This window comes from Geotrypetes seraphini, chromosome 12 (assembly GCF_902459505.1).
Source record: "Geotrypetes seraphini chromosome 12, aGeoSer1.1, whole genome shotgun sequence".
NCBI lineage: Eukaryota > Metazoa > Chordata > Amphibia > Gymnophiona > Dermophiidae > Geotrypetes > Geotrypetes seraphini.
Window position 1 is genome coordinate 14,879,771 of NC_047095.1, and position 27,002 is coordinate 14,906,772.

General features: G+C 43.3%; 3 protein-coding genes across 5 annotated transcripts in view; 2 read left to right on the forward strand and 1 right to left on the reverse strand.

Moving 5' to 3' along the window:
- Window positions 1-1,024, forward strand: part of LRRC39 (leucine rich repeat containing 39) — a 52,824-nt gene extending 51,800 nt beyond the window's left edge. For all 3 annotated transcript variants that reach the window (XM_033915972.1, XM_033915974.1, XM_033915973.1), the window contains one exon: window positions 154-1,024. In XM_033915972.1, the coding sequence (XP_033771863.1) occupies window positions 154-209 (56 nt within the window). In that variant the 3' untranslated portion in view covers window positions 210-1,024. The remainder of the gene's footprint in view (window positions 1-153) is intronic.
- TRMT13 (tRNA methyltransferase 13 homolog) lies at window positions 1-26,353 on the reverse strand. Its single transcript, XM_033915971.1, has 11 exons — window positions 26,160-26,353; window positions 23,317-23,363; window positions 23,169-23,235; window positions 19,968-20,027; window positions 17,834-17,906; window positions 14,140-14,246; window positions 12,907-13,074; window positions 11,080-11,152; window positions 9,778-9,852; window positions 4,141-4,546; window positions 1-920 (listed from the first exon to the last, which is right to left on the reverse strand). The coding sequence occupies exons 1-11, from the start codon at window positions 26,298-26,300 to the stop codon at window positions 731-733; spliced, it is 1,407 nt and encodes a 468-aa protein (XP_033771862.1). The 5' UTR covers window positions 26,301-26,353; the 3' UTR covers window positions 1-730.
- The window catches only part of SASS6 (SAS-6 centriolar assembly protein), a 175,667-nt gene continuing 175,016 nt past the window's right edge, over window positions 26,352-27,002 (forward strand). Inside the window, exon 1 of the mRNA XM_033915970.1 lies at window positions 26,352-26,580. Coding sequence (XP_033771861.1) covers window positions 26,516-26,580 — 65 coding nt within the window. The 5' untranslated portion in view covers window positions 26,352-26,515. The remainder of the gene's footprint in view (window positions 26,581-27,002) is intronic.

Sequence of the window (27,002 nt, forward strand, 5' to 3'; positions counted from 1 at the left end):
TGAAAATAAACCTCCTAACAGAATCTTTTCTTAATCCAGACGTACAATAGCTTGCATAGTATTTCTGTATAAATAAATGTCCAATATAAAAATAAACAAAACAAATGGTGTTGAAATAGCTAACATCTGAAAATACTGTTGTCTCTCTTTCAGGAAGGACAGATGCCTCCACAGTCGATGTAATGGTCACGATCAACAATGAGGAATAAACAGCATCTTTTGAGGCTACCAAGCTAAATTAAAATACAAGCAGTTTGAAGATGATATTCTAATACCTGCTAGTGACAATATATTACAGAACAAAACATTTATGACCAAAAAAAAGGAAACAATTAAAAAGGTCCATACTAAACAACGGATTGCCTTGTAATGTCCCAGAAGTTGTCTTAAGATTCAGAGAAGTACATAGAGAAAGCATTTTTCTCTTAATCGTGCATTTAGCTGTTGAATGTGCTGCTGAAAGATGTGGTTGAGGCAGTTGGCAGAGCTGGATTTAAAAGGGCTTCGACCAATCCATGGACCAGATGTGAGAAGGTCACCACTTAAATCTGAGAGTCAGCAACAAAAACAGGATCTACTCTTTGGGATCTTATTAAGTGCTTGTGATCTGAACTGGCTACTGTTGGAGATGGGATGCTGGGCTCAAGCAAGGAACCTCCAGCCTTAATACATATCTGTCAGCCAGATTTAAAGGATGCATAAAGCCGGCCTTTTGTCCACTACAGGAGTCTCAGGGCTGAGGTAGTGAGAGCTGAGCCGGGACGGCAGTCAGCAGTACATTTTCTAAGGACACCTGGGTATCCGTGTAATAACACAATGCAGCACTGTACCCCTTCTGTCTCAGGTACCAAAGCCGCCCATGATCAATCAGCAACTTACAGAGACGGCCTATCATTTCTCGCTCTTGTGCTGAAAGTTTCCTGGATAAAGCCAAACACAAACAAACAAGAATATTAAACTGTGGCAATCGTGCTCCTCTTATTTGACAGTGCTTTCTTTCAGTAATAAAATAACCTGAGATACACTTTAGTTTGTATTCTGCATCTGTCTTATTTTGTGAGAAATGTTTTTTAAATGGACCACAAAAGGAGCTCAAAAGCAATGTACCAGTTGTGCTAAGTGATAAAACAGACAGATATTTGTTATCATTCTTTTTTTCTCCATTATTTTATATCCCCACCAGCAAATGCCACAAATTCTCAGCCAGGGTCAAAGCATCAGGGTTCTTTCTGGAGCTCTGCAATTATGGGCCCTCCACCCAGGGCTATAAATACTGCCTTCACAGTCTCCCTCCTCCCCCTCCCCCCTCCCCAGCTGACCCAGAGAAAGAAGAGCAGAGTTAGGAATCCAACCCAAAACACTGCAACTCTTATGTTTGCTGCAGATATGAAAAGATTAGGTTCTTACCTCGGTAATCTTCTATATAGTGGACAGATGCTCCATTTCTGAACATGTGGCTCGCAAGAACTTTCTCGCAAGAATTCTTGTAGGGAGCTTCATCAGCATTCTTTGTTCCACCTCCCACCTTCTGAGCTGTCCTCCAATTCCTCAGTTTGTACCAAAGAACATAAGCAATGCCTCCGTTGGGTCTGACCAGAGGTCCATCGTGCCCAGCAGTCCACACATGCGGCGGCCCAACAGGTCCAGGACCTGTGCAGTAATCCTCTATCTATACCCCTCTATCTTCTTTTCCAGCAGGAAATTGTCCAATTGAACCCCAGTACCGTACGCTGCCCTATTATGCCCTCTGGAAGCGCATTCTAGGTGTCCAACACACGTTGGGTAAAGAAGAACTTCCTAGCATTCGTTTTGAATCTGTCCTCTTTCAACTTTTCCGAATGCCCTCTTGTTCTTTTATTTTCAAAAGTTTGAAGAATCTGTCCCTCTCCACCCTCTCTATGCCTTTCATGATCTTGTAAGTCTCTATCATATCCCCTCTAAGTCTCCTCTTCTCCAGGGAAAAGAGTCCCAGTTTCTCCAATCTTTCAGCGTATGAAAGGTTCTCCATATCTTTTATCAGACGTGTCGTTCTCCTCTGAACCCTCTTGAGTAACGCCATATCCTTCGTAAGGTACGGCGACCAATACTGGACGCAGTACTCCAGATGCGGATGCACCATCGCAGGATAACTTCTTTCGTTCTGGTAGTAATACCTTTCTTGATTATACCTAGCATTCTATTCACTCTCTTAGCGGCCGCTGCACACTGTGCCGTCGGTTTCATTGTCATGTCCACAATTATCCCCAAGTCCCTTTCTTGGGTACTCTCCTTCAATAACATCCCTCCCATCGTATAGCTGTACCTTGGGTTTCTGTTTTCCACATGTAGTACTTTACATTTCTCAATGTTGAACTTCATCTGCCATCTCGTCGCCCATTCCCCTAGTTTGTTCAAGTCTCTTTGCAATTCTTCGCAGTCCTCTTTAGTCCGAGCTCCACTAAATAGTTTGGTGTCGTCCGTGAATTTTATTATCTCATACTTCGTCCCTTTTTCTAGATCATTTATAAATATATTAAATAGCAGCGGCCCGAGCACCGAGCCCTGCGAGAAACCACTCGTGACCCTCCTCCAGTCCAAGTAGTGGCCCTTCACTGCTACCCTCTGTTTCCTACCCGCCAACCAGTTTCTGATCCATCTGTGAACGTCTCCTTCCACCCCATGGTTCTTCAGTTTCCGAAGTAGGCGTTCATGGGGTACCTGGTCAAAGGCATTTTGGAAATCTAATTATATGATGTCTATGGGGTCTCCTCTGTCCATCCGTTTGTTAATTCCTTTGAAGAAGTGCAATAGGTTCGTTAGGCACGATCTCCCCTTGCAGAAACCATGTTGGCTGGTTATCAGAAGTTTGTTTCTTTCAAAATGTTCATCGATGTCTTTTATCAGTGCTTCTGCCATTTTCCCGGGAACCGAGGTCAGACTCACCGGTCTGTAGTTTCCTGGATCACCTTTCAGAGCTCCTTTCTGGGATTTTGTGGCTGTGTCACGGCTGCGCCTTGCCGGGGATGCACTTGTGCTGCTTTCTGGCTCAAATCTAGATCTTTTTACTGACCTACGGATCAACTGGGCACTAATATCCCCCGAGGAACCAGAGGAGGCTAAAGCTAGTGGCTCTTGCCCCTCCTCACATGCTGCGCAGATGGCCATTTATCACAAATGTGGCATGAATTCAAGGTATCCTGGTCTGAGTCCATCACACCTATTTTAAGCAAAATTGAGGTTTTTAGAGGTAGATAAAGGCTTTTATTTTCAAATTGGGAAATCTAAGATGGCCACCGCAGCAGCAATTTTAGTTCCAAAAATGGCCCGAGGGAGCTACAATGGAGACTAACAATTAGCAATTTTAGGATTTTAGAGGTAGGGGAAATCTAACTCTAACCCCAGAACCCCCAAAAATTGATTTTAAAGAACCCCAATTTTGTTTGCCAAACTGTCAGTCTGTTTCTCACTGTGCCATGCAGTGTGCTGGGAGCTGCAACAAGCCTGGAGTCTATATTGCTTGTGTCTTCTGACTGGCTGGAGTCCTCCACCTCCACCGCATCATACCCACGTGAACGTGATGGAAAGCAGTTGGCCCCAATCCTAGAAAAACTGCCATGGAGCCACTCAGCCTGAGCTCAAGCCCACTTTGGACAAACCTGGGGCAAGTCTTACTTCCTGGGGAACAGTTCCTGAGCCCCCGAGCTATTAGTGCAGGCTGTCCAAGTGGGTGCACTGTAAAGCAGTCTGCCCCTAGAAAGCAGTCCCCTCGACTTCAGAGTATGTGCCTTCCTGCAGTCAGTTGTCCCACGAGTGGGATCCTCTGCAGCAACAAAAAAACCTCGCAAACAGTTAGCAAAAAAAAAAAAAAATTATAATAATAATTTAAATGAAAAGAAACATGAACAGACAAAGACAGGCTTCCTACTATCTCACTTGTAGAGAGACAATTGAGGAATCTAAGGATAGCCCAAAAAATGGAAGATGGAGTCAAAGAATGCTAAGAGAATCCTTGCAAGAAGGGATTGATTACCCACACGTTCAGGAATGGAGTATCTGTTGTACTAGAAGTTGCAGTTTAAAATCTAAGGGTACATATCATAAAGGCTGCATCTAGTTTGCTGGCTTTAATCTTTCTGATCTTTATTATTAACTAGCACCTACCCTTGCATCTGATCAGACAGGCCCTCCATATGCTCATATTCGATATGATGTTCTTCAGCCGTGTAGTAGTTGAGTTCAGAATTCCAGGTGCTGGGTGCTTCAGTTCCTGGTTTTTGCATCCCACAGGTGGCCCAACTGGACATTCGCTGATAAAGATTGAAGTCTTCTGCCCCAAGCCCAAGCGTGCAAAAAAATTCTTGCCCTACATAATGTTTCCAGTCACACTTATGATGGCAACACAATGCAATTACAATGCCAGTGACAGGAAACCAGCCCTCTGGCATAGTCTTTCCCTTATCCTCATCATCATTCTTGGTTGTTTCTATTTCTTCTGTCTTTAGCCGCTTTGGTAATGGCTCTTCGTCTTGGGATCCATAAGTTTCAACCAAACACCTAAGTGCAAGATCTGTAAACAAACAATTGTGGAAGAAAAGCAGCAGATATTAGTGTGACCAGTATACAAGCAGGAAATAAATGCCTGGAAAAGCACTGTTAAGCATTAATGGAAATGAACCCCATAACCAGTTATCATTAGACTTTCATTTTCAAAATAGTTATTAAATCAGGCCCCTCCCTCTTCTTCATAAATATTCAACACTAGTGTTTAAGCCTGTTAACATTAACGGGTGCTAATAAACCCTCCTTCCCTTACATATCCCCTATTTTCAGCCCCAGCTATAAACCCATTTTTACCCCCCCCCCAGCCTCCTTCTCCCATCTGTTCCCTTTCAGCCCGAGCCCCCTTTTCTCACCAGCAGCATTTCCCTCCCCACTCCACTTCCCTGTCCAGCAGCACCTCTTCCCTGCTCCCCCTGTCCCTCTTCCTTGCTCCCCGGCCCAGTAGCACCTCTTCCCTGCTCCCCCTATCCTTCTTCCCTGCTCCCACGGTCCAGTAGCACCTCTTCCCTGCTCCCCCTGTCCCTCTTCCTTGCTCCCTGGCCCAGTAGCACCTTCCGCTCCCCCTGTCCCTCTTCCTTGCTCCCCGGCCCAGTAGCACCTCTTCCCTGCTCCCCCTGTCCCTCTTCTCTGCTCCCATGGTCCAGTAGCACCTCTTCCCTGCTCCCATGGTCCAGTAGCACCTCTTCCCTGCTCCCCCTGTCCCTCTTCCTTGCTCCCCTGGTCCAACAGCACCTCTTCCTGGCGGACTGCATGTCGGGAGCGCTGGCTGCTCGGAGCTGCAGGCATCGTCCTGAGGGCCTGCTTTGCGGGCGGGCGTCCGTGGCATTTTCTTCAGTTGGCGCGCAGTGGTTGCATGGGTGGAGCTGTGCGCCGGGCCTTTTCGGCAGAGTCGGCAAGTGTTCTCGGGCTGCCTTCGGGGCTCCATGTCCGTGTTGCTTGTCTTGGAGGGTTGTATCGGGGCGGGGCTCCTGTGTGCAATTCCCTTGTGGTCGGCGCTGTTTTGGGGCTTCTGCTGGGCAGTGGCCTGTTGGCTTGGCATCGTGCGCGTGTGAGAAGTGACAGGGCGGCGAGCAGGGAGAGAGCTTGCCTGTGCTTCCTCCAGCAGTTGGTGAGCGAGGACGAGAGTGGCCAGATTGTTCCCTGCCGCCGCGTTCTAAAATAGAATCCGGCCACTGATCAGAAAACACGGCGGCAGGGAACATTATATAGGACTAGTTTTTTAGCTCGTTACATTAATGGGTGCTAAAATAGATGTGTAGACTTAGGCATTTCTTTCTTTCTCCCTGGCCCCATCTGTATGTCTTTCTTCCTTTCTGTCTTTCCCCCATGTCCAACAGCACCCCTTCCCTGCTCTCCCTTCCTTTTACCACCAATCACACCCCTCCCCCCCCAAGGAAAGCAAGATTGCTCCCTGGGCCCCTTCCCCAGCGCCCCCCCCCCACTCTGTCCTTTACCTAAATCAATGCACAATAGTTAACAGCTTCCCCAGCACACACCCTTCACCCAAAACAAAATGCAAGTATTTTTTTCCTGCCCAGCAAACTGCTTTTTTTAAAAAACAACAAACAACCTTTTCTTCCATGTTGGTGCCTTCGGCAGCAACCGTTAAATGCGCATGCTATTACCACGGAGGTGTTCCAGCTGTAAGGGTATTTTGCTCGTTAGAGTACTGCAAGATCTTTGAATTAAGTGAGAGTGGGTATGTGGTGCAGTAGCGGTATTTTCCTCCCCCTCCACGTCGTCCCTTACCAGATTTTTTTTTGTGTAAAAGTGTCCAGCGGCTTCTCTCAGGATCCCTGCCTGCCTCCCTTAGTCCCTTGCCGCCCCCTTCCCGCGGTCCCGACAAACATCCTTACTCCAGCAGGGGCCGCAGCACTCTAAACACGCTGCTTCATGGCCTTCTACTGGCCTGATTTGCTCTGCTGTGTCAGGCAGAGCAAATTAGGGCAATAGCAGGCCGCGAAGCAGCGTGTTTAGAGTGCTGCGGCCCCTGCTGGAGTAAGGACGTTTGTCGGGACCGTGGGGCGGGAAGAGAAGAGGAGCGGCAGCAAGGGACTAAGGGAGCCGAAGGTAGGGTCGGATGAGAGGCTGAACGGGGGTTCGGGTGTGCCGAGGAGAGGAGCGAAGACGCCGCCGCCGCCGACCGGCCAGAGAGATTCGCGCGCATGCGCACTCCTACCTGAGGTGCCCTACAGCTCATGGAAAACCGGCACACGCAGGTGGGAGTGCGCATGCGCGGCTAGAGCTTTATTATATTAGATGTATGTCTTTCTTTCTCTCTCCCTGGCCCTTTTCTTTCTGTCTCTCTCCCTTGCCCACTGTCTTTTTTTTTTTTTGTTTCTCTCTTTCTTTTCTTGGCTTCTGTCTGTCTATCTTTATTTCTGTCTATCTCTCTCCCTTTCTGTCTGTCTCTCTGTCCCCCTGTCTGTAGATCATTCTTTCTCTCTTTCTCCTTGGCTGCTGGCCGTCTGTATGTCTTTTTTTCTTTCTTTCTTTCTCTCTCCTTGGCCGCTGTCTGTCTCTGTATTTTTTTTCTTTCTCTCTCTCTCTCTCTCCTTGGCTGCGGGCTGTCTGTTTTTCTGGCATCCTGACTGTCTGTCATTGTTTCATTCTCTCTCTCTCTCCTTGGCCGCTGTCTGGATGGCTGTCTGTCTTTATTTCTATCAGTCTCTCTGACCCCTTGTCTGTTTGTCTTTCCTTCTGTCTGTCTTTCTCCCTTTCTGTCTATCTCTCTGGCCCTCTGTCTGTCATTCTTTCTTTCTCTCTGTCTCCTTGGCCGCTGTCTATCTGTCTTGTTTTTTTTCTTTCTCTCTCTGTCCTTGGCTGCTGGCTGTCTGTATGTCTTTCTGGCCCACTGTCTGTCTGTCTGTCTTTCTTTCTCTCTCTTTCCTTGGCCGCTGTGTGGATGGCTGTCTTTCTTTCTGGCTGTCTCTCTGCCTGGCCCCCTGTTTTTCTGTCTCTCTGTCTTTCTGCCTGACTCCTATCTTTCTTTCTGTCTCTGTCTGTCTCTCTGCTTGGCCCCCTGTTTTTCTTTCAGTCTGTCTCTCTGCATGGCCCCCTGTTTTTCTTTCAGTCTGTCTCTCTGCCTGGCCCCCTGTCTCTGTCCTTGGCCCCCTGCCTGCATTTCTCTGTCTCTTCTGGCCCCCTCTGTCTGTCGGCCTCCCAGCACACCCCTCCCTCCAAAGTAGCCCCCTTCCCCTCTCCCCCTCCACTTCCCTGAGCCGAAGTATATATTTTTTTTAAAATCTTATAACAGTTGCTGCACAGCCTCCTACAAAGCAGCACCGGAACCGAATGCCGGCGCTGCCGCTGTCAAACCGCCACCGCAACCGCCACTCTCCCGCCGATCCGACAAATGCGCCTGAAGCCGACCGCCGTTGACACAGCTCCACAGTCGTGCGCCTTCAGCCACAGCACGCGCCTCCAGCCCCTGCAAGCGCCGTGAGGGGTGAAATAGAATACTGCCACAGAAGCACACCTCACGGCGCCAGGAATCACGGATTTTCAAGAGTGCATGCGCGCTCTAGGGTTTTATTATTATAGATGATACTTACATTTTATTCTATTAATACTAGAACAGTGGGAAATGGGCTTCTGAATTCTAGGCCTGCAATGACAATAAAAAATGTGGCCAGTGGTAGCATTGTGGGTTATCAGGCACGAGGAACAGGTTTTGTTCCTGGATCTGGCTCCTGGCATACTGTGGGGTGAAAGGAGCAGTATGTGAAAATTGCTGTAGTCATGCTTCCTAGATGAGGAGCCTTGTCAAACTGACAAGAGAGGGAGAAACAATGAAACTTTCTCTACCCTTACCTATTGGGAATGGCAGCTTATAGAATAGGGGCTCTGGGTAGGCAGAGATCGTTAGAGGCTGGACATTTCCAGGAATAAGCAGAAAAGCTGTCTGGTTATACAGGATTATATATTTTTTAAATCTATGTTCTCACTATGACAGTACTATATTAAGGGGGTAATTTTATATCTATGCACATCATAAAATTATGCGCATAATCTTCTGCTTTGAAAATTAAAATCAGATGGTCCAAGGAAACTAAGCGTTTACATTTGTATCTGCCTGATGTTCAGCTTTTTCTTAACTGTTAACCGCAAGGATCCTCATGGTTTTGTGGTATAGAAATGCTATGTTATGTAATATTCTTAAAGGCAATTTGTGGTAATTCTGTCACAAACATGCATATTTCAAGTCAGATGCTAAATCTGAACAATGCCAAGTCACTATCAGAAAAGAGTTTCAAACCTAGAATCTGTCAAAAACATTCTCTTGATTGTCAACTGTATGTAAGAAAAACCAAAATCAGTCTCTCACCTTTAATATGTCGCAGGCATAACTGACTAGTTATACAAGAGAATGTCTCAGCTTCACAACCTCCAAAATAGAATTCCAGGAAAACTGAATGAAAGGCACCTTCCTATAATCGCTGTTATTTTATGCTTCGGTGTTCTGTTTCATCAGGCCCATATAAGTTTGTCTTATTTACAACATAATACTGAACAATCCTACTTGTTTTCCTACTGAAGTATTATGGATTTTATTTTTGCTTTTCTCAAGTTCTAGTATTTTAGATTTTTGTATGAAAGACTATTAGGATGGACAGAAAAGCTGATATAAATCAGGCGGGCATGATATAAGCCTCAAGTAATTTGTTCCATGGCTAGTAGGATAAAATGTGGTGGATTTAAAATTTTAGATTAACAAGCCCTATTTTCTTTCTAGTGTATCACGCCTTACAAATGCAAGGCCCTTTTACTAAGCTATGGTCTCGAAAGTGTACTTATTGCAGTTTAAAATGGCTACTGCAGGACTCGCTTAGATGGCCTGCAATAATTTTCTTTTTTTTCCAAATTTTTATTCATTTTTACATCTCACAACAAGTGTACAATAATATAACAATTGTTTCATATAGATCACTTGAAAATCTTTTCTATTATCATCATAAATTTAAGTCCCTCCCCTTCCACCAATAATATAATTCAAGCATATTATCCTACAATAATTTCTTAATAAGTGTGTGCTAAAACAAAATATTTTAAAAATTTGTTGGAGGGGGGCAGGACAGGGGGTAGAATAGGTGTTCCTGTGCTAATCAACATGCCCACATTACCATGCACTAATTAGGTAGCACAAGATTACCGCATAAGCCCTTACCGCCTACAAAACAGGTATCGATAAGTGCTGACTATATGCATTAGTATCACTACAAAACAGCTCACGCCTACCTGTTGCAGCACCACATAAATGTTTTCCAATTCCTACCACTGGCAGCTTTTCTTTCATGAGTATGGGGACTCGGTCTGAAAAACATATTTTCAAATTTACTACCTGAATGATTAATTCAGTACTGGGATGAAATAATCTTTTATTACAGCACAGATCCTTCTAACACAGAATTACTGATAGGTTTTACTTGATAGACAGTATACTAATTCATGCGTTACCCAAGGACAACAGTATGTTTTGTCCATCGATTTCTTTCAGTGTTTTCAAGAATATCTGGCATGGTTTAACACTAACCAACTGGTAACACTCTCCACCATGGTATTTTTTTTGTACTAGGTCATCAATTGTATCTTATGAGGGCTTAATTGTGTTATTGCTGTACAGTATGTCTGATAAATGTTTTAATTGGCTTTATAATTATATGCTCTATGTTTAACTAAGTAGCCACTTTGGCCCGGATTCTGTCACTGGCACCGTTGTCAGTGGCCGCCTTAAAAGCAGCCACCAATCACGTGTCAATCACGTGATGCTGCCAGGTACAGAATTGTGCCTCTGGCAAAGGTAGGCGCTGGAAAAGTAGGCTAGGGTTTTCCTAGCCTACATTTCTGGTGCCTACCTATGATGTGAATCACGCCTCTGTAGGTGCTTTAGGCCGCCTAACAGAGGCGTTAGTTAGTCTGGCATTAGTTACTCCTATGGTGGCATTAGGCGACCTAAAGAGCCTACAGAGGCGCGGTTCCGGTGTTGATTTTTTAGGCACCAGTAGGCGCATTGAAACAATTAAAAACATCATTTCAACCACGTTTTTTACTGAGTTTGGGCACACAGAAAACCAGCACCGTTTTAGAGAATCCATGCCTTGTACTTACAGAACGGTGAGTTATGAATCTGGAAGCCAATATTCAGCCATGGCATAGCCACTTAAAGTTAACCACATAAGGTCTCCAGGCAAGCTTTTAAATATTTTGCTAAAATAATGTCTCTTCTACTTAGCAGGTTAATTTTAGGCCAGGTATTTTAACTGCTTCCCCAACATCTCTCACCCATCTTCCATATGTAAGATTTGTTCAGGTAACTCGTGAAGTAACCCTGACAAATCTTTCCAACTATCAGCCTTCCAAGAAATAATAAATTTGATAAATGAAGCTAGAGGGCAAGTAAAACACATGGACAGCATGAAGTTCACATATGCCCAGCCAAACTGAGGATCACATGCACAAGGAGAAGAGATCTAACTCGTGTATAGTTTTAACATGAGCGGCCAGTATTTAAGCACAGCTATGGATGACAAATGGACTTACTTAAACATAAGTGCTGGATATCAATCCGTAGTCTTTCAAACACAGAGTCTCTGTTTGTGTGTTTACCATCTACCTGTGCAAACAAAACCATCAGTGGGATATTATGTAGTCTACGCACACTGTTCTATCACCAGACAGACAGGCTATATACCACAAAAATATTTTAAAAATATTTTCATGAAAAAGTAGAGAAAAATTATTTGATATTCCTCCCAAGAACAAGCTGCTAAGATACAGCTGTTTCCCTGGCTGAGATTCTTTTTTTTTTTTTAATTGGAGACCTCAGAAGTGTAAGTGCTGAGTTTTATTTGCTAATTTACTTTAGCTTTTTACTAAGGTGTGCTAAGCTTTAATGCAGGCTTAGAAACATAGAAATATGATGGCAGATAAAGGCCAAATAGCCTAATCAGTCTGCCCATCTGCATCATTCACTATCTCCTGCTCTCCCTAAGAGATCCCACGTGCCTGTTCCATGCTTTCTTGAATTTAGACACAGACTTGGTCTCCATCACCTTGACCAGGAGACTATTTCACACATTTACCACCCTTTCTCTAAAGAAGTATTCCTTTAGATTACTCCTCAGCCTATCACTTCTTAACTTCATTCTATGCTTGGTGTGCTAAAAAATGCTTATTGCTGACATTACCGCACACTAACTGGTTAATGCAGACAATGCAGGAACCCTTAGTGCCTCCTAAACAGAAGGTGGTAAGGGCTCCCACATTAAGGGCTCCTTTTACAAAGCCAAGGTAGTGATTTCCCCGCAGCAGATGCATCAAAGCCCATTCAATTCAATCTCTTAGTGAATTGGAAATAACTGGAGTCTAAGCTACAGCCTCAGCACTTTGAGGTTGTGGGTTCAAACCCACGCTGCTCCTTGTGACCCTGGGAAAGTCATTTAATCCCCCCATTGCCCCAGGTACGATAGATAGATTGTGAGCTCACTAGGACAGAGAGGGAAAACTGCTTGAGTACCTGAATAAATGCATGTAAACCGTTCTGAGCTCCCCTGGGAGAACGGTATAGAAAATTGAATAAATAAATAAATAAAAAATCTGACAGCTGTTCAATAACAAGTAGAAAATGACCTCTCTAAAAGAAGAATGAGACCTAGTTTTCAGGATTTCTAAAAATGAATATTCACAAGACAAATCTGCATATACAGTATATTTGAACCAAGAACTAGGTCAATTTACCTATTTGGCAATGCTAAAAACCAGGCCCATTTGGGGAACTAAAGAGCCAGAGTTTTCATAAGAACAATTTCCTTGATTTTCCTTGTCCTCTTTGGTCTTATTCCTTTATTTTTCTGCTATTTATTTATTTTGTTTTTTTCCAAATAATATTTTTAAAATAAAATACTAAGGGTGGGGTGGAAGAGGGCAATTCATCCCAGGTGGAGAAAGCTCAGGGGTGCTGGAGTGTTCATGGGTCTGCAGCTGCCTGTGCATGGCTCCATCGGCCCCTACCCTCTCTGACATCAACTTCTTGTTCTGGGGTGGGGGGACCAGCAGAGCCGATGGCTCTGCGCAGGCAGCCTGCGACCCCGGACTGATCCATGCACCTTCCCACTGCCTGGAGGAGGGGTTGCTCTGGCCAGAGGAAGGGGTGCTCCACTCCATGTTCTAGCCCTGCCAGGTTCGCTACTGATAAAAGTTTCCTATCCCAAAATCCCCCTTTCCCTATATCCATCATTCCGCTGTCTGTGTTGTACTCCTGCTTTACACCATAACACTTGTCATAAATGTTGACTTGACCCGAACTGTAAATCAAAACACAATACACGCCCAACCAAAGGGTGCTCCTCTTGGCAAATAGTCCCCTACCTTGAATCTTGTTGTTGCCCTTTCTACAAGCAGGAAGTGAGTACTGGCAGAATCTTGTAAGGCTTTTGCAACCCAGTGAGAGAGTTTCCCTCGTCCAGCTCCAAATTCAACATAACATCTCTTTGGCTTCAGTAAACCTAATTTATCCAGGTTACCTAAAATAGAAGCCTACACACCAAGGAGAGCACATGATGAGACACAGCGAAACTAGAGCTCTTGTATCATATCTACACAGCACCTTTGAAGGGTTTATTTTCTTTTTGTTAGGATAACAAAGCAGATTCCTCCACTATCTATAACCACACTTTGCAAAACCATGAGAGGAAATCATTGACTTCAGTTGTTTTACTGAACAAATACCCTATACCACCTGTCCAAAATAAGGCCTTTTCTCTTTGGTTGCAAAAATAATTTAAGGTGAGCTTTTCCTAGTTTTCGTGCTGGTTGGCGGTACAAGCAGTTTACAAAGCATGAGTAAGGTATTGGGGTTTAAGAAAGGATTGGACAATTTCCTGCTGGAAAGGGGGATAGAAGGGTATAAATAGAGGATCACTGCACAGGTCCTGGACCTGTTGGGGCCGCCGCATGAGTGGGCTGCTGGGCACGATGGACCTCAGGTCTGACCCAGCAGAGGCATTGCTTATGTTCTTATGTTATGTTAATATCAGATTCTGGAATGCTTTTCCTACATGTTCTTTTGTGGAATGAAGTTTACAGGTCTGGCCCTGTACATGTCCTGTTTTCTAGAAAAGTACATAGAGAGGCAAAGATCCGCAATGTTGGGCCTTTTATGATTTACTCATTTTGGAACTTTTAATTTTCAGTTGGCCAGTTTTATCACGTCCTGTTTCCTGCCAGATGTAGTATTTCCTAGCCATCCCCGTGGAATGTCCTTACATGCCTTTGTACATAATCAGGGAACAATACCTTCTTATAGAAATATGCTTGCCCTGTGGAAGGCCGCATACTGGTAAATGTTAAGCAGTACAGACTGATATTGATTAACTATTATAAATATGTCTGCTGTTTAAAAGACAAATCACCAGTCTTAGCAAAAGGGATGCTGGACATACTTTGTACAGAGCAACAAACAGACTGGCAACACAAAGATGTCATCGTTAAAGCCTACAACTGTGACAGATGCTAATCTATAAGGTAGGTAATTCACCAAGACTCCTGATTGTGAGTGCACAGAGATTGGAAAAAGAACCAGAATTCACTTCAGCACCCTACCTGCTGCTTCAAGTGCTTGAAAGCAGACTCTCCATTCTTTGGGTCATGTAAAGCTTCATGTAGTACTGGGTGTGAGAGTGTCCTCTTCTCTAAAGTCTTAGCAAATCCTGTTCATAAACACACAAAGAGCAACTGTATTACCATGTGCATTAAACTTTACAAACACCCAAAGTCAGGTAGACCGGGGTTGTTATAAGGCAAGGGCAAGAAAAGTAATCACCCTGTATGTCAGCTTGGAGATGGGAGGGGACCACACCCCCTTTTTGAATCAGCCTGTGAGCATGTAAGCCAAAAATGAAAGGAAAGCATCAAAAGCAACCCTTGACTAAAGCATCGTTTTCTTCGGTGTTTGTCCTGGGCACAATACACTGCTCCACCTACACTTGTGCAACACTCTGCTAGTGCTGGAGAGATTGAAGAATGAAAACCATATTAGAATCACTGTGCAAATCATAGAATGCAGAGCACTACAATGTAGGTGGGAGCGGTTTGGGGGACCTCCGGTAACAGGAGGGAATGGGCATCCCTCCTGCCTTTTTTTTTGGGGGGGGAGGGATTGTGGGACTTCAGTGGCAGGAGAGAGTGGGTATCTCTCCCACTATTTCTCTCCTGTGGGAGTGGGGGTGGGTGGTCGGCATGGCAGGAGGGAGTGGGCATCACTCCTGCCATTTCTTTCTTATGTGGTGGGGGGCGGCATGGCAGGAGGGAATAGCCTTCCCGCCTGCCAGTTTTCGCTAGCGCAGGGGTGGAGGTGGGATTCCTAGTGCTGCGTTTGTCGGGGAGGAAAGTCTTCGGTGGGGGTAGGGCTTTTCTTTTTTCTTCTATGGGCCAGATATTGTGCGTGTGTAACACACACAGCATCTGTGCCCAGTAAAAAAAAAAAAAATAGGTTTTCTGCCCCGAACAGATGAGTGGCAGGAGGCTGCTTTCGGGGCTTCTCTTGCTGGCTCTGCACTCACAGCGATCAATCGGATGGGAGAGTCGGGGATTACGATGAACCTCCGCGCAAACCATTTGCATGCAAACTTTTTAGTGCATCAAAAGCTCTTTTTGAATTGGCCAAAAACTGGATCGGAGAAGACTCACATGGACTTACCGATCCTCTTTAGTGAATGCAGCCACTTGACTGTTGCAGACTTTCCGAGCTGCATCTTTAGAAATTAGAGGGACAACTATTCCTGACAACATTAACATACTAAATCACACAGGACATCTCACCACCAAAGAAAAAAATTCAGGAGAACTGGAAGATGCAGTAATTACAGATGCCACCAGTGTGGAGGTGAAGTCTTATCCCTGGAATAGAGTGAAAAACCCTCAGGGGAGGGAGCTTTACTGGGCATCCACCTCGCACCACAGGGCACAAAATAAATCACACAGGAAGCAGCAGAAAATTTGATTTGGATGTCCATATTTTTAGCCCCCTACCTAGCTCTGCCCAAAACACACCCATACCACATGGGTGTCCCCTTGCTATATGGACTTACTGCAGTTTTATAAATCCATATCCTGGCTTTACAAAAATCAGGATTTGGACATCCATACAATATAGATGTCTAAATACCAATACATTAATAGAGCTTCTAAAATAAGAGCCTGTGTTAACAGTGTATCAGACTTACATAAGAAAAGAATTGTCAGCAAAACAACTTCATTACAAGCGTACTTCTGGAGGTCTTTTATGAGCCTTGGCTCTGAAGTGGCACCAAAGAGGCATTCCCCTTTGGGTATGCATCTGTGGCCAGGCATTGCAGCACGGCTGGCCCCTGGAGTTCTGGTTATGACATCTGCATGTTTTTCACTCTCTACTCCCCTCCTCTGGATTAAGACTTCAAAGTCTATGCCAGTAGTGTTTGAAGCCAGGCTCTCTTGGGGTCATAAGAACATAAGAATTGCAGCTGCTGGGTCAGACCAGTGGTCCATCGTGCCTAGCAGTCCGCTCCCGCGGTGGCCCCTAGGTCAAAGACCAGCGCCCTAACCGAGACCAGCCCTACCTGCGTATGTTCCAGTTCCTCAGGAACTCGTCTAACTTTGTCTTGAATCCCTGGAGGGTGTTTTCCCCTACGACAGCCTCCGGAAGAGCGTTCCAGTTTTCCACCACTCTCTGGGTGAAAAAGAACTTCCTTACGTTTGCATGGAATCTATCCCCTTCTCTCTCTTCAGTAGGTCTTTCTAGCTCGTTCCTCATTTCTAAGACATGTATTCAAGTATTCCTTAAAACAATATTTAAAAGCTGACATTATATTTTAATTCCCTTCACTATATCAACTGTTGCCTTTAACACGGACACCAAACTTTCAATAGCTGTTTTATAGCACAACATCCTTAAGACAGGAAAGGGATTTTGTTTTATTTTGTAAATAACTAAAGGCATTTTTATTTGGGGAAACTTTTATATACTGCTACCTCTATTCTGTATTTAATATTTGTATGTCACATCTATTTAAGATTGAAATGTTTGTAATTTTAATTATATGTATCTCTGTTTGTTTGTAAACTGCTTTAAACATGTGATAGGTGGGTTAAAAAATAATGAAATGAAATTTGATCAGAAAGCTAATTCATATGCATTAAATTAGAAAAGAAGAACAAAATGGCCCATTGACTTATTTTTCCTCTGTAAGACAGTTAACTCGATTTCCCCAAATAACCTTTCAAGAAGATCCAGGGTGGACCAACAAGATTTGATAGTAGTACTGAATATGGCAGTAGGGAAGCACCGAATTTGGGACAACCTAAGGTCTCTTACAAAGAACAGTTGTTTTAGTAATTAACACATTTGTTGGCTGAAGTTATAATTAGTTCCAGTGGAGGAGGAGTCTAGTGGTTAGTGCAGTGGCTTTTAATCCTGGCAAACTGGGTTCAATTCCCACTGCAGCTCCTTGTGACCTTGGGAAAGTCATTTAATCCTCTATTGCCCCAGTAGAAAACTTAGATTGTGAGCCCACTAGGGATAGCAGAAACACACGTGATGTACAGAAAACTACCACAAAATTGCCAAGAGGCTGAATGTCCTATGCACTTATTTACTAGACTTTTTTTTTTTTTTAAATTTAATATTTATTGAGTTTTAATAATTGACAATAGTTACAAGTCAATAAGCAAACATACACTGTACATTGAAATAAATCACTTTCCAAAATTCTTAAGAAAATCAAACTATACAAAGCATTGTTAGTCCACAATGTATATTGGAGATGAAGTTAAGGAAAAAACTGAAATAAAACATTTAGGAAATTAAATAAAAGACAATAAAGAGGCGATCTGACTGCTCTTGAACAATCTGCTGATAGTTTGGATTTGACTCAGATTTTAGAGAGATCAGATACTGAGATTCAGGTCCCAGCTACTTTAATAGTACAGTTTGCAATTGATTCGGATAGGGACTGGATGCTTAGGATGTTTTTTAAGCATAAAGATGTTCCGTTTATGACAAACATAATTAGGATGTACCCTGATGTATCTCGTCCAACCCAGAGAAGAAAACAGTTTTTGGTATTAAGACCTCAGGCTGTACAAATAGGGGCAACCTTTGTTCTAAGATACCCCTGTAAGTGTGTTATGACATTTGAAGGAAATAGATATGTATTTTATGAACCACAACAGTTATCTAAGTTTATCTCAGATAGAGAGTCATCATGAGCTTCTCTGTTTTCAAATTAGCTCAATTTACTAGACTTTTAACCAGACTCACCACTGCTCGCTTTCCTTAGCTTTCTAATCAAGTTCATTATTTCTTCCTCAGAAAGAGAAGAAAGAGATACTTGCTAAAAAAAAAAAAAAAAAAAAAAGAGAGAGAAAGATGCCAAGATTAATTAATTAGAACTGATTCATGCTTTCTACATTTAGGGCCTGACTCTATAAATAGCACCTAAATTGTTTGAAGTAGAGAATGATATGGGGACAAATTTGTCCCTGTCCCCACAGGAACTCAATTTCCCCGCAAGTTTTGTCACTGTCCATGTCCCATTCCTGTAAGCTCTGCTTTAACCACACAAGCTTGGAACACTTATGATTTTAAAGTGTTTGAGGCTTGTGCAGATGAGGACAGAACTTGCAGGAATAAGGCAGGGACAAGAAAAGAACTCTAAGAACTCTCCAGGATGGGAAAACGAGTTCCCTGTGTCATTCTCTAGTTTGAAGTCTTTAATGAGTAAATCTTTTGAATTTGTGGGAACCAAACTTTGGAATGATCTTCCTACTGAATTAAGGAAAGTTTCTTCATATTATATCTTTTGAAAATTTTTAATAACTCGTTATTTGCTGAGAACTTTGATGTGTTATTTTTAAATATTATTATCTGCCTAGAATCTGACTGAAGATTAGAGCGGGCTATAAATGTTATATAGAATAGAATGAAACGACACATACTGCATGTCATTCAAAGTTAGGTGTTATTTATAGAATCACATCTAAGACACTAGTAGGTGTCAGAAACCTGGGTGCCAGTACAGTACTCCCCTGATATTCGCGGGGGTTCCATTCCAGGAACACCTGCGAATGTTGAAAAACTGTGAATACGTTTTTTAGCAGGGGAGACAGGAGAGGGCAGCCAGAGCGCCGGTGAGTGAAGGAAATCACTCAAAGTATGCTCCGACCGCCTTTGCCTGTACTAAAGTCGGGCCTCACCAATCAGGAGCTGCTTTGACACGCAGCTCCTGAATGGTGAGGCCCGACTTTAGTACAGGAAGAGGCAGTCGGAGCATACTGCAAGTGATTTCCTTCACTCGCCAGCGCTCCATCTGAACTCTCCTGCCCGGTCATTCGCGGTCGGAAAATACCACGAATGACCGGGACCGCAAATTCGTGGGGGAGCATTGTATATTTAGGCCAGGGTTTTCTTGGCCTAAAATACTAGCACCTAATTCAATCCATGTCCAAAATCCACCCTTAACCACACATACTTTTCAGGTAGGTGCCTTGGTGTAGACGCCTACATTGACAACTGAACCAATTAAAAAATTAAGTTAATTGATTAAAATCAGCTAGGTATGATGATCTAGACGCTTGATTGTAGTCATCTTTTATAGAATCAGAGCCTTAGTGACCATGCATTTTGGTAATATTCACCATCACATCAGTATATCAGTATGTATTCTGCATCATTTTTTCAATCAAGTTCCTTACAATCAACTTGATGTATTTTATCTGTTCTATGTATTACTTCTTTCCCTGCCATGCCGTTATTTTCTGCATTATATTGTAAATGCTTTCTGTCTTTATCTGTTTTTAAGTCCATTATTCTAATTTGTATTTTATCTGTATCCCATGTATTAGCTCACTTTGTTGTGAATTGCCTAGAACTTTTTCGGTATGGCGGTATATAAGAAAAAAATTATTATTGTTATATTGGGCAGGTTTTGCAAAATACAGATGAAATACACAACCATTTCTCACATTCAGTATTATTTATAGAAATACTGTTAAAAGTGTGTCATCTGTACAAAATGGAACGTTTACTTGCAATACAAAATGGTCATTTTAATAGATTTAAAGATGTGTGGAGGCCAATAATAAATTATCATAATGATTAATGTTAATTTATTATTCTTTTTCCTTATATGATAATTGAAAGAATGGGGGGGATGGGGGGATGGGTGGGTTATGATAATTTAATATATATGTGCATAATTTAATTGATTAATATACATAGGAATTATATTATTCATGTATAGAAATGAGATTGGGGTGGGATATAAATCTTTTAGTTATATATTGTTATGGAATTATCAAGTGATAATGTAATATGTTGTGTTCATATTTTAATGTACACTTGATGTATATGTTAAAATGAATAAAGATTTGGAAAAAAAAAAATGTAGACTCACTTTTTCCTCTGTTTGTACTGTATCTTTTAAACCTGCATTAATATCTTGAACATAGAATACCTGAAGAATAAAAAAAAAAAACAGAATAAAAATACATCCTACATTAAGTAGAACACATACTTATTTACTATCACAATCTTCAGCTTAGCAAGTAATGATAGAGGTTGATCTAAAGCCTTCACGCATGTCGCTTTGTTTTTCTGCTCAATGGCAGTCTGTGGCAACAGAAAAATTCTCTAGAATTATGTGGCACATTTACCTATTAATCAATTTAACCTAGTATTTTACTTGACAGTTGTTTCTAGCATTTCTTGTGTGGTGGTGATCAATGCTGGAAAGAGATGAGAGGGTGATTGTGGCAGTGCAGCGTTTACCTCTTCATCTGTCTGGGGACAATGTGATGTTTTGAACCATAAAGCACAAAGCTGACCTGCATGGTTCTCAGAGCGTTAATAATAAAGCCCCAAGTGGCAAAGGGGGATGATGATATGTCCAAAGATACAGCTGCTGCTGCGTCCTCTTACTGCCAACACAGCGTTAATATGTGATGAAGCGGGAAAAGCTGCATAAGCTGCTGCCATTTGTTTTTGGACCTCCCCATGTCGCCTGCAAGGCACAGGCAAGAGCTGAATTTTGTAATCCTTATCACGTCCATGAAAATGTAGATCGAAGGGGGGCATACTGATTTAATTGATCAGCGGTAAATTTATGTTTTTAAAATGATAATAGAAAGAAATTCAAGTGATGTGTATAAGTTCAATTGACGTAATATTGTGTACTTGATGTAAGATGAAAAAATGAATAAAGAATTGAAAAAAAAAAAAATAATTGATCAGCAGTGCTGACGGAAACATAGAGGCAGAATAAAATAACACATTGGCAGCTTTCAGATCTCCACATTAAAATGTGCTCTGCATCTTCCTCTATTACTACAGCCGTGGAGGGGCATAATCGAAAGGGACGTCTAAGTCCGTTTATGTCCATCTCGCAAGTCGTCCAAAGTTAAAAAGAGCCTAAGACACATTTTCGAAAGAGACATCCATCTTTTTTTTACTTTCGAAAATCGTCTAATTATACGTCCAAGCCGCTAAATCGTCCATCTTTATACCACATTCCCGTCCAAGTCCAAAACGCCTAGAACAAGCCCTGTTGGACGTGGGAAGGGTCTGCAAAGTGATGGACTGCACACCCAGACATGCCACCTAAATAGTGGGGTACTTTACAGGGCACTGCTGTGAACTTCACAAAAAGGGTGCCATGGCTTCCCCTTCCTCCACCTTATAGGTCACGGTGAGCCCCCCAAACCATGGCTTCTACTCCCTCCTCCTTATAGGTCACGGTGAGCCCCCCAAACCACCTCCAGAATCCCCTAGACCCACTTATCTACCTCCCCAATAGCCCTTATGGCTGCAGGAGCCACTTATATGCCAGTCAAAAAGGGTTTTGGGGGGTGTATAGGGCAGTGCACATGTTTAAGTATCAATGCAGTGATTACAGGGGCTTATGGGCATGGGTCCTCCTCTCTATGGGTCCCTAACCCACCCCCAAGATGACTTAAGCTGCCTCTGGACTGGACGACTAGGTTTTCCTATGCCAGGCGATGATGGTCTGGAGGCTGAAATTTAAAGTTGTGAATAAAATTTTTATGGCTGGGGTTGGAGATCACTGGGGTAGTGTGTGTGGGTCTGTGTTATGTGTTTGCAGTGCTTATCTGGTGAGTTTAAGTGGGTTTTCGCCCAACTCCCGCCCTCGACACGCCTACTGAAACGCCCCGTTTAGCTTTGGATGTTGAGCAGCACTATGAAGGCCTAGGTCGTTTAGAAATACATCCAAAACCGTTTTTATTTTCGGCCGGTTTTTGGACCTTTTTTCTCTTACAATTATGAGCCCCTTAGTATTTTTGGGCACAATTTTTTGCCCCGGAGGCTTTGAATAGTACGCATATCTTAGATCACTGACTCTAGTCTATCCGATTCCTTGAAGTGACTAGCTGGTTGGTAGGTCACGTGACCTCCAGCAGCCTGAAGAAAATGCAAGACCAGGTCAAACCTAGAACCTCAAGATTCCAGATCTACACTAACAACTACACCTAAATAAATAGCTAAACTTTCCAACTAGCTTCTGTAGAGAGGGACTCAAATTAGCTTTCTTTGCCCTGCTCTAGTCTTTCCTTAGGTAACTTTGGAAACGAGATTGGAAACGAGCAAAGAAACATGGACATCTAAAGAAGAGGCATGTGAGATATTGCAAACTAATGCATTTGTAGTTCAAAGAATGGTAAATCCGGTCATCATTCTTTGCTATAATACACAACAGAAATATGGATGGGGCTTTGATCTACATTTGTGGGGCTTTGATATACATTTGTGCAGCTTTAGTGCATGAATTATGTGCTCAGAAACAGCAGCTACAACACCAGCAAACTAACAGAGCTGAAAGGGATTTCTCTAGATTGAGTTTCTGGAAATAGAAGTATGAATCAGAACAAACACACTGTGGCAGAGTCCAGTCCAGACCTTCTGGGAGCACTGCTCACATGCACTCAAAACAACACAAATAACCACTATATAAAGGTGCAATAGCAAGAAAGCTTTTATTTTTCTAGAGACCCAAGTCTGTATCCTCACAGACTCGGGAAAGGCACAAACAATTGCTTAGTTTTCATACCCTTATTTCCGCATTTATTTTCCTTATGGGCTTGACTTACCCTGCTTCAGTAGAGACTAGTTACCCCTGGAGGTTCTTGCACACGTCCCAAATCTTTCCAAGGCTTCCTCAGCCTACAGCTAGGAAAGGGGAAGCTTCTCTCTCCCTGGGACTCCTTCCTTCCTCAGAGATTTTTCTTTCTCGTGGAGACCTCTGAATGATTCTCCTTTGTGGAAGATTAACACCTCCCTGCTAAATCTTGCCCCCTGTCTCAGCAGGGTTATCTTGTTAAGGTGGCTTAGCACTAAGCTGTAAAGCCCAGTGCGGTCTGGACATGTAGTCCGCTCAGACTTAGGCTAGCAGCCCCTGCTGTATGGAGGTGGAATGGTAGTATTAATGGAAGATAACCCCTTACTCTTCCACACACACTTTATAATTTTCACCCCAATTTTCAAAGTCCTGGTTGCAGTGAACTTTCCCATAAACTGCCCCTTCATAACTTATGGTATGTATTGCTCTCCGTAAGACTAGTACATAGAGGAGAACAGCACTAACCGGTTTTGGCTTCTCTCTGGAATTACATTTTTTCAGATGTTTTTCTAGTTGATCTTCATACACAGTACTAAAAAATAAGAATGAGAATAACTATAGCATTACATACAAGCATATAGAGAGTAATGACATTTACAGGGTAACAACTTACTGTTTTGGATCTAATGGACATGGAATCCTTCTTCTGTTGTTTTCATCCTTACATTGATAGAAAAGAAAATATGTATTCAGTTGGATTAAAGGGTTTAGAGTATAATTCAGGCAGATAATATTTCTATTTAAAAATATTCAACATTTTGGCAAGAAAATAGACCCCTGGTAGCCCTAAAGTAATTACTAAAACATGTACCATATTTTTCGCACCAAGACGCACCTAGGTTTAGAGGAGGAAAACCAAGAAAATAAAAACAAACATTCTGAACCTAATTATGTAGTAATATATTTAATAAAATATACCAGGCTCTGCACACAGCACCCCCCTCACTCCCTGCCAGGCTCTGCACCCTGTCCCCACCTGTCCAGTGGTAGGCCGGGACAGGAGGGATCTGTCCCAGCCGACTAAATTTTTTACACTCCCCCCCCTTTTTAAATTATGGTGGTCCAGCAGTGTATCGGCAGAAGTGAGCTTTTCTGTCACCATCTCCCTTGATTTTTCCAGCCCTACATCGATAATCTGGCCCTCTCAAACATAACCCTACCCCCCTGTCTGCATCTCTTCCAGCAATCTTCCTGTGCTCCTACCCTCTCCCTGCGGCTGGATATCTCTTTTACTCCTCCCCGTGGTCGGGCATCCCTCTCTCTCTCTCTTTTCTTCCTCCCTCCCCCGTCAGGTATTTCTCTCCTTTTCTCTCCTTCCTTCCTCCCTCCCTCCCCTCCCCCATGGTTGGGTCTCTCTCCTATCCCTTCATGGTTGGGTCTCTCTCCTCCCTCCTTTCCTCTAACCTCTCATAGCCTGCTGGTATGCTAGTGATTAATCACATTATTACTGGATTAAATGTACAGCCCTAAAATATATAAAAATGGTATTTGAGACTTTAAATGAAACCTTATCACATAACATCAGTCTTCTAAAACAGTTCTATGTACAACACTTTCACTACTACTACTACTATAGTAGTACCAGACGAACACAGTGCTGTACATTAAACACACAAGAGATAGTCCCTGCTCGAGTTTACAAACTAATTAAGAGACACTGGACAAAAATGGTTAATCAATATATGCTGATCATGTAGGAAAATACAAAGGAAGAGAGGGTAGAGGGCTATAGAGGGAATGACAAACAATTGTGGTGCTTTACAAATTGGTTAAGACTTAAATGCAGTTTTGAAAAAGTGGGCCTTCAGCCTGGACTTAAATACAGCCAGAGATGGAGCGCCACGTACCAAGTCAGGCAGGTTGTTCCAGGCATATGGCATAGCAAGGCAGAAGGGACAAAATTAGGAGTTGGCTATGGAGGAGAAGGGTACAGACAAGAGACTTGCCTGACAAACTGAGTTCCCGGGGTGGAATATAGGGAGAGATGAAAGATATTGAGGAGCTCCAGAGTGAATACACTTGTAGGTCATTAGGAGATGTTTGAACTGTATGTGGAAGCGGATACGGAGCCAATGAAGTGACTAGGGGTGGGGGTAAGGTGAACATAATGACCCTGGCGGAATACAAAGCATGCAGCAGAATTTTGAACAGACTGAAGGGGAGATATTTGGCTTAGTTCAGGGGTGTCAAAGTCCATCCTCGAGGGCCGCAATCCAGTCAGGTTTTCAGGATTTCCCCAATGAATATACATGAGATCTATTTGCATGCACTGCTTTCATTGTATGCTAATAGATCTCATGCATATTCATTGGGGAAATCCTGAAAACCCGACTGGATTGCGGCCCTCAAGGAGGGACTTTGACACCGCTGTTGTAATCTAGGCAAGAGCGTGGATAAGGGTCTCGCTGAAAGGTCACTTGGACACATAAAGTCAGAGGCGTGAAGAAAGTACAAGAGGTTTATTACAGCATGCTGGACTCTAGTACAGTGAACAGCCTGCTTACTAGAGTGTTAGAATCAGGAAATGCACGGACTTTTCACTATGCCCTTTTCACTAAACATATGCAAACTAATACAGTGGTGCCTCACACAACGAACTTAATTCGTTCCAGGAGCAAGTTTGTTATGCGAAAAGTTCGTTATGTGAAACGCGTTAAACGCAGTGACTAACGACTGCCTGCAGTGCCTGCGCGGAAGGATGCAATACATCGGCAGCGATCGTGGAAGCTCGGGCGACTTCGTTGTGTGAAACGAAGTTCGTTGTATGAATCAAGATATGAAGTTCGTTGTGTGCAGCGTTCGCTGTGCGAGGCGTTCGTTATGCGAGGCACCACTGTACATGCAAAAACTACAACTTCTCATTTGTTACTTCTATAACTTTTCTACAATTATTATTGGTCCTAAGCCAGCACTTATGATAGGTTCAGGGCTACAACTTATAGTCCTATAGGAAACTAGCTCATTTCTCTGCTTATCTAAATCTTACAGTTCTAAATGTTACATGTACAGGAGGGTAGGGTACATCATGGCTCAAACTCTTATCTATTTAGCTTACAATGTGGTAAGGTAGGGACATACATTTTATTTTAGGCAGATGAGGTCAGTAGATTGTACACTGCTTTCAGCTATGTAGGCCAGAGCAATATTTTAAACAACAGTTAACCATTTCATGACCCTACATTGCGTGTTCAGAAAAGAAAGTCCAGATTTTAGCGATGTTGTATAGAAAGAAGCAACAGATTTGGGCGGTCAGTTGGATTTGTGAAGAGGAGAAAGATGAGTCAAAGATGACTCTGAGGTTGCGAGCCGACTAGACAATTCTAATACAAATTCACAGTGGGACATCCCTGACACTGCCCTTAAAGCATCGAAAAAAAATAGACTTGAAGCCTGCACAGGGGAACGGTGCCCTGCCACTCAGATACAGTACAGAGAAAGCTGCTGCCCCTCACATACATCATTATCCGGGGCCGTGTTCGCATGCTCCCCGCACAGGCTTTTCCCTTCTCCCACAATCATTTTGCAAAACCTCTTCTTCCGTTGCACGAAAAAACCGCATCGCCCCGGGTACGGAGCCGAAGCTCCGACTCCCTCCATGGCCAAAACCGTCTGGAACGCATCGTGACGTCAGTTACGTAACCGGGTCAGAGGTGAATGCGTACCGCGTCAGTACAGGCCGTTGCCCCGCTTTGGCTGTTGCAGTAACGGCGGGCGGTCAGCTGCAACGAAGCGCCAATCTCAAAGCCGGGTGCGGCAGGGCTTTAGGGAATAACGTGGCGCCGCGCCGTAAGGAGAGGGACTATGATTGCAGCATGACGGAGGTTCTCTTCACGCAAGCAGTGCCGGTGCAAGTGAAGTGTAAGGACTGCGAGGACAGGTGAGGGGGGCTGGGAGGAGGCCTCGGACCTGCCGGGTGTTCCCGGAGGGTGGGAGGAGTTGGAGAGGCCAAGAGTGGTGGTCTTGTCTTTAAGCGGGTTGTAAACGGAAATTCTTCAAGGCCCAGAAGTGCTGTGCTTAGGTTCAGAAAAAAAGTGTCCCGCAAATATAGGGACAGGTGTTGACGTTTTTTAAAAGAAAAAAAAAACCAAAACATGCTCACGGTTGTTGCAAGTCGGCGCGGTGAGCGGATATGTAACAGGATATGCATTTTTATGTAGTATTTTTGTTATTAAATTCTTCAAATTGGGTGTTTTTTCTGGTCGTCATATATGGGTTATGTTCAGCAAGTCATGTCTTTTGCTGCATTTGTTTCTTTCCTGTACAAACACCCATCTACAGTAATAGCTGTTTATGCTAGGC

Bases quoted from the DNA above. Each gene is read 5' to 3' on its own strand.
- TRMT13 (XM_033915971.1), bottom strand. From the start codon at position 26,300: ATGGAGGGAGTCGGAGCTTCGGCTCCGTACCCGGGGCGATGCGGTTTT. The intron at 20,028-23,168 runs GTTAGTGCTGTT...TTTATTCTTCAG, and splicing joins CCAGAGAGAAGCCAAAACCG to GTATTCTATGTTCAAGATAT. The intron at 9,853-11,079 runs GTAAGTCCATTT...TATGTTTTTCAG, and splicing joins TATCCAGCACTTATGTTTAA to ACCGAGTCCCCATACTCATG.